A 7,529-nucleotide genomic window follows, 5' to 3' on the forward strand; every position below is an offset into this window, starting at 1 on the left:
CTGTTTTAAAAATTGCAATTAATACAGATCAAGGTAAATGAGTTTTCATCCAAAAAACAAACCGCTGCCAATGAAAATCTCTTGCATCCCACCCTCTGAATGTTGCACGTGAACTCTCAGATTTGAAACCAGGTCGGGCAAGAATGGTGATAGCTGGAAAGGATTTTTCACCGATGTGTCCTCGCGATGATCTTTGAGTGCTTTCATTATAAGGTCTTCATTTTCTGCTGAGTTGTCCGATGAGGTGAAATAAAGAATCGACTGAGCCTGAGTGAATTTTAAAGCGTGCTTTATAATCATGAGTTCCTCAGAGATTATGGCCTTTTGTTTTCCTGTGTCTACCTTGCCGCTGAGTAACTTAGCGGCTACGTTCCCCTCTTGCAACACGAAATCTACCGGGTTGACGACAGCAGACTTTGAGCACGGAACATTGCACATGACGATTCTGACGCGCTTTAACCGTTCGTCGTGATGTGAAACTTCCGTAAACGATTCTTCAACCAGTTCAAAATCTTGCCCATTGAATCAAGGATAAATGTTCTCATCTTTTTAAAACTGAATAATCAGGAAGCAGTAAAACTGAGATAAACAACATTGGGTAGAATAGAATAATTGTGGCAGAGTTGTGGGTCTTGAAATACCAATTAACTCTCTTCCCTTAGCTACCAAGAAACCCTACATTTGTTATCGTTTCTTAGAAGACTTCTATTACTTTTTTAATCAAGAAAATATTGACTCACTAGTACAAACAGTTAGGTAAGGTTAATAATAGCTGCAACTGAAAGTATCTAAAAGTGTTTTGGTTCTTCGGGTTGCTATTACGTAATCAGTTAGAGATGTACTGGTTTAAACTGAATGCCAAGCAACCTCAGTAACCGTACAAAAAGAAAAGAGTTTTCGCCATGAATGTGAAAGGGTAACAATGAGACTGTCCCCATCCTCTTTCAAAGGGTAAAAATGTTTGAATAAGACCAAGAACTATCTAAACTACAAAACATGTTCAAAGACCACCTGAAGACAGAATTTCTACCCCATTTACGTGACCACTTTTGAACGTATTTGATTCCTTGTACCCCCGTTTCGACATTTTTTTGGAACTCTTGATTCTGTAAAAGTGAAAGGATACTTTTAACTCCACTCGCAAGGATTTTGCTCTCAAAGCTCGATTTCGAGTCTGTCCCACATCCGCAGATGTAGAGTTTTCTTTCTGGGTTAATGAATGCTGCCAAATGTGCAGATAAAGATCCTGCAGAGGAAAATATTATAAAATCAGATAAATTTGGTAGGGCGCAATTTGTTATTCCTATTACTTACTTATTCATCCACATTAATTACATCAGTTTATTTGATATAATTCAAGTTAATACCGAAATCCATTAAAACATCCCCAAATGTTTAACATAAACTAATACCATTGCAGAAAGTGAATATCACTGATCATACAAGAGGTCGCTAAAAATCAGCTCTTGACTTTTGATTTCAACGAACTAAAGGGATATTCTTCTCTTATCTCTAGTAGAATATCTTTCAGCCTTGAATGCTTTGTAATAAAACCTCTTGACTGCACCTCTTCCTTGATCGGTAAAAAGAGACTTGGTAAGAAAAAATCATTTAAAAATGATTGTAGAATTTACTTTATCTGCCTGTCCCTACCTGAGTCTGGGTTTGTTAGTAGCACATCATCTCCATCGGTAAGGAATGACTTCATCTCACCAGGAATCAAATGCATTGCCTTGTCCTTCTGGACTGCCATCTCAACGAGAAGACTCTTCATTACTTCAACGATGACGTACTTTCCCTTGTCCTACAATTTAAGTAGATTCAAATATAGAAGCAAAGCAAGCAAAATCATATAACACTGAGAATGATTTAACACTGTAACACATATAACACTGTAAATTTCCATTAGGATAATGCATTGAATTGAACTTCGGAGGAAATAGAAAAATGGGGTGTTATCATGTGAAAATATTTACAGTTTACAAACTTTTTTATAAGAACTAGAACATTTTGGCGTTTCAATTCTTAACGAAATGTTAAAAGAGTTAATAACAGTTTCTCCAAAGAGAGCTAAGACAATTAAATAACAGTTTTGCAAGACATTATTAAAAGCACGGTTGATGTGCTGATAAAATTTGCCTAGTTTTGTTACTAATGCGTTGTTTTCATCTTTCAAAATTTTCATTCTTCTTATTTCATGTACTTACGTTGTTCTTTCGGCAAATCAGGCCTCACCGTTTCTATAAAAAATGTTCTTATAAAGGAATAACAGCATCAGATTCACCTCAGAACTTTCTTCCATTTATTTCGGATGGCAAGAATATGAAATTACCTGAGGATACAGCCATAAATCCATGGTTATGTTGAGGGAATAGACATCGTCCTTACATTCCTTTGAAAATACTAACATATCGCCAAAATGAGGGTCCTTACGAAACATTTTACCAGTTAATTCTCCTAGCTCGGTATCTTCTGCCAAGACGAAGCCTTCATTTATCAACAAATTCATGACGTCATCCGTTGTAGTTTTCAGTGTATTTATACGGCCATAGAGAGGTTGCTGCTTGGCATACTTGAGTGCCTCTTTATTCCCGTCATTGACCAAATCCTCAAGACAGAGTGCACAGTCCCGGATACGACATCGCGCGAACGATGCACATAAATGCACTTGATGTGAAACAATTGCCTCTTGGATTTCACGTATGAGTTCTTGTGGCTCTTGTGTGTCTTCGCTAATTACTACTCGTTTTGAATCGCTGAACCTGAAGTTATGATCATAGTAGTCCATCAGCATCACTATTACCTTATTGTGATGTTGTGCCTCAAGCTGAAAGGAACGAAGCATCAATATACAAATATACATTGGCAGAAAGTTAACAATAATAGGCATGATGGATTATGATTCATGACAGTGGTGGACACCTGGGGGTCAGGAGGGGGGCAGTTGCCCCCAATATTTTGGAGAACAATGGTCTTTTGTTCTAAAACAAAAGAAAATATGACGTCATCTTATCAAAACAATAGGCTTGCCACCCAATATTTGACTAAGTGTCTGTCACTTATTAATGATTTGATATAATAATGACAGCTATAATGATGATCATGATGATTATCTTGATGATGATTGTGATAATGAGAATGGTAACTGTGAATGTTATGATTGATAATGACAAGGACTGATGACAATGATTGATGACAATGATTGATGACATTGATTATGATGATGATAGTGACATATTATATGTATTATGCTTACAATGATGGCACTTAGCAATAATCATAGTTGGTGGTTATAAAGCTTTAAGTATTGGTTCTGGTTATTCCCCTAAAGAGCCAAAACAGGCTCTGTCCAGTCATACCTGGCTCTCTTTTTTTAATGCTGTAAGAAAATTTCACTGAGAGCCCTTACGTGAGAGATGTAAAAGTGGCTAAGAGTGCAATTGAACAGAATCTGTCATTTGTCAGTTTAAAAACTTACTAAACCCAGAGTTGTACATTAACATTTTGTTTTTTCTACAAAAAGTTTTATTGATAATAGCTGGGACCGATGAAGTACACTTCTTTTAACATTATTAGGGCCCTTTTCTGGTGCAAGGCCTATGACTTAATTCATCCTTGACTTCTTCTCAGTGGGCCTGATTTTTTATGGTTAGCTGCTTAACAAAATTACCAAGCTCGTTTTTTTCATTTCCAGATAACTGCACAGTCCTGAAATGATTGCATTTGTCTTTATTTTGTCAAATAGATACTAATACACCAATTCAATTTACAGCTATGTCTTACAATATGTAAACTTCTTTCTACTAGACTTTTAAATTTGTGTAAGGACTAAACCAAAATGTTTTGTCTATGTGTAGCTTTCCATGATCCTTATACTTCTGATTTTGATATTTTGGTGATATAGAGTAAAAAATAAACTTTGACCTCTAAATGATTTCTACCATCAAACATGTTTTCAAAGATCAGGTAAAAAAATGCTTAGGTCAAACCAGGCCCTACAATGTAGTTTGAATTGAATCAATTTCCAGAAAAGGGGGCATAGGTGGAACAAATTTGTGCAATTACAAAAGTTACCAAATTATACTAATAACTAAACAGAAGAACTGATAAAACGTAGCCAAGAAAATAGAAGAAAGAAAAATGATGTCATCTTCAGGGGGTATAGTAAAAAAACTTTTTACTATTAAACTTTTAATCTTTTAAATACCAAACATACATTTTTGGTTTAGATAGGTTTTGCTTCCATTTATCAGCAAATGGAAATTTTATCATGAAAACCGATAATATTGTGTTTGAGGGCTCAAAGAGAATGTTGTTCAACTTCAAATTGAAAGGAAAAATTCCTAGAACATATGAAAAGTGAATATTACCCTGGAAAACATCGAGTAAAAATGGCTGTCAAACAGAACATCTTTCAACACCTCTTCATCTGAAATTAAAATGATCAAAATTTTCAATTTAAATGAGAGTCAAAGAAGTCTAAAAAGCAAGGATGGCCAACCTCTCTTTACCTGGATGACAACTTTATATGATGTTTGGTATCCGGGAAGGTCAGGTTGGGTCTGATTGGGTGTAGCCAACATGAACAAAGCATAGCCTTTTCCAAGGGAAATTAGCTGCAGGGGCAAACCATTGTTCATATAATAAGGAGGACAATAGCCTATTGTTTAAAACAATGGAAGTCACTGGGGCAAATACCCCCTAGCTAGTATGTTAAAAAGGGCCCTGGAAAGAAGCTCCATTTAAAAACTACTCACAGGCCATCACTCATTTCATCTGTGGGCCACAGGTAGCCTATTCCTGCTTTAAAGATACTGCATTTAGTGTAATTTAAATATTGAGCAGATACAAATAAACAGTGTACAAAAAACAATTGCCATAGGATGTACAGCATTACGAAATAGTTGAAAAGCAGAATTTTGAATCAAATAACTTATTAAAAAATCAGTAGCAAAAGATCAAGTTGGAATATGAGAATTCATCAACTGATTCTCCAAAAATGATGAAAGTTTTACTTTAAAAAGAACGGACACCTATGCTCTTAAATGATTTCCAAAAAGACCTATGCTTTAGCAGAAATCCTCGCGACAGAAAGCTAACTCAAATCCTCACATCTCTTAGCAGCAAAGGCAATGCTATAACTCCTTCTTTTCTGGTACTCGTCGCTAAACGATGGGATTGCGGAAGCATTTATCTCGCCTTTTAGATATGCATAGATATTCGAAGCATTCTGATACATTTTATGACCAAATTTATCTCGTAATACTCTTTTTGTTCCGCCTTTCATACCACCGTCCATAGCAACCTGTTCTATAGCAACCTTGTCTTCGACATTATTTTTTGAGCTTGCAGCAGTTTCTTTTCTTTCATCATCCAGTATTATTTCAAACAAATTGGATTCCTTTTCCTTAGAAGCTTGGGATTTAACTCCTGAGCTGCCTTTTGCAGCCGTTATGTTTCCTTTCTTTGATTTGGGCCTAGAATTCCCATTCTTCTTGTTGTTATTTCCAGGAGATCTAGGCGATAAATAATTATTTCCAGGCTTCAGCATGATTCCATTGAAGATAATACCCTTTTAATCTGCCCTGGTCGTCGAATTTAAGCGGAGAGGTGAAGGATTTAGCGCCTTTGCAAATTTAACCACAACTTTAATCCAAGCTGTTGTGGGTTCGTTGCTACTGTCAGAGTAAACAAGTCTCCTTCGCAGCCTTGTCCAACCAGTCTGCACCATTCACGTCTGCAGGGGAACACAGCAGAGACTGGTACAATTTCAGGCTTTTCCCAAAGATTCTACAGTGCACATTGGAGTCAGAAGTTCTACATAATTGCATTTTCTTGACAAAAGCCTACGGAGTGAAAGATGAAGCTGTACTGCAAAAACTGTTGACTGAAGCTTCGAAACCCCTTTTGAAAATGTTGAAATCAGGGCCTCAAAAACTCCGAAGACTAGTCAGCAATCGGTCAGCAATCTAACAGCAATTGATCAGCCATTGGTCAGCAATTAAACAATGATTGGTCAACGATTGGTCTGCAGCTGGTCAGCAAATGATTTCCAGATGCGACGCTCGTTGCGCCCAAGTTCACTTCGTCGAGCGCATTTCAAAAAACAAAAATTAGTTTTCAAAACATACGATACTAGAATTTGTCGGACCGTAGATCTCGACCGAATTAAACACTGAGACATGAAGCAAATCCAGCATTCACAAGTAACACAAAACTTTGTCATTATCTTTGGACAGCTCATGGAAAAAGAATGCAAATAAAAAAGTCGTAAAAGCCACGACTGAAAAGCAGACCTCATCAATCTGCGCGAGCGGCGCTTGCAGGCACAAAAGTTCATTCTCAAGAATTTCTGCAGGCACAATTCTGAATCGATTTTTATTTACTTTTATTGTTTTAAAGTCCTGCTTTCTTTAAACATCTTTATTGGTACTAAAATTTAAAAGATCAAATAAAATATAAAAGGTAGTGGTTGCAAGTCTTTATTACCAAAATGACAGAAGGTCCTTACTCTAAAAGTGCCATTTGGTCCTCAAAATCAAGTTGGCTGTTTGTCTTTTTGTCTCTTGATGGGAGAGATCTCTTGCAATTATTGTATCGTTTTGTCTCAGAGCATTATGTTATTACTTGTAAAACTCATCCGTCCATATTATGCTGAAGAAAGCAAACTCCTTTACGTTAAAGTCGTCAAGCTTTTGAACCTGGTAGCTATCAATTTCTGACGTATTTGAGAACAATTTCAAGGTACATCTCCAAAGAATTCATCAAAAACAGAAATTTTCGACAATTTTCGATAACAAAAACAAGCCTATTTTTCTTCAATTTTTTGCGAGAAAGCATTTTCATATTAAAATAATCGAATCTTCCAAGCATGATAAACTCAAAGCTAAAAAACGGAGTATTCATATAAGATACTATGTTTAATAAGATATTTCAGCGAGAGTAATAGGGAATAAAATCTTTCATGGCTATTTTTCATATCTTTGAAATGAGAAAAACCCAGTGTAATGTCGAAATTCTTCCAACCTTTACCAAGGAAGCGAACGCAAAATCCTACTTTGAAACCTTGAAAAAAGATGTTCCAAACAAAACTGTCCAATTTAAAGTAAAGCGTTAAAGATATCGGAAAGCCTTTGATGAAATCGTGAAGGTGTCTCTATTTGATGAAATCGATAACAGCGATAGGGCTACTTGACAACCCAAAACAACCCGTAGATAAAAATTGGATCATTCCAGGAGCATAAGTAGACTTTTCTATTTTGTAAAATATGGCTGTTGTTTCACCTATTTATCACGGCTGCCCCATCCCCCCCCCCCCAACAAAAAGTGGTATCTCGGTCTTTTTGTACACGATATAACGCTATGAGCATGTATTATATTATCTGTTTATTTTTAAATGTAGTTACACGTAGTTCATGATGACATTGACATGGTATCTGTTTTTGACAAACGTAAGTTGTTGTAACAGTACTGAGCGTAACATGGAGATTCTCCGTTTAGCAATATCTGACTATAAATTGCATTCAATT

The 7,529-nt window shown here is 36.2% G+C and overlaps 2 protein-coding genes across 2 annotated transcripts in view; both read right to left on the minus strand.

The window, feature by feature from the left end:
• Positions 1-5,704, minus strand: part of LOC135686710 (protein NSUN7-like) — a 12,684-nt gene extending 6,980 nt beyond the window's left edge. The window contains exons 1-6 of the mRNA XM_065203006.2: positions 5,113-5,704; positions 4,371-4,429; positions 2,333-2,827; positions 1,654-1,804; positions 1,127-1,246; positions 63-512 (exon numbers count right to left, since the gene is read on the minus strand). Coding sequence (XP_065059078.2) covers positions 63-512; positions 1,127-1,246; positions 1,654-1,804; positions 2,333-2,827; positions 4,371-4,429; positions 5,113-5,551 — 1,714 coding nt within the window. The 5' untranslated portion in view covers positions 5,552-5,704. The remainder of the gene's footprint in view (positions 1-62; positions 513-1,126; positions 1,247-1,653; positions 1,805-2,332; positions 2,828-4,370; positions 4,430-5,112) is intronic.
• Positions 2,834-7,529, minus strand: part of LOC135686087 (voltage-dependent calcium channel subunit alpha-2/delta-3) — a gene marked incomplete in the record, with an annotated part of 32,611 nt that continues 27,915 nt past the window's right edge. The window contains 1 exon segment of the mRNA XM_089109063.1: positions 2,834-4,365. Within this exon segment, the coding sequence (XP_088965189.1) occupies positions 4,301-4,365 (65 nt within the window).

Source organism: Rhopilema esculentum, chromosome 6 (genome assembly GCF_057945365.1).
Source record: "Rhopilema esculentum isolate cy_ngs chromosome 6, ASM5794536v1, whole genome shotgun sequence".
NCBI classification, from domain to species: domain Eukaryota; kingdom Metazoa; phylum Cnidaria; class Scyphozoa; order Rhizostomeae; family Rhizostomatidae; genus Rhopilema; species Rhopilema esculentum.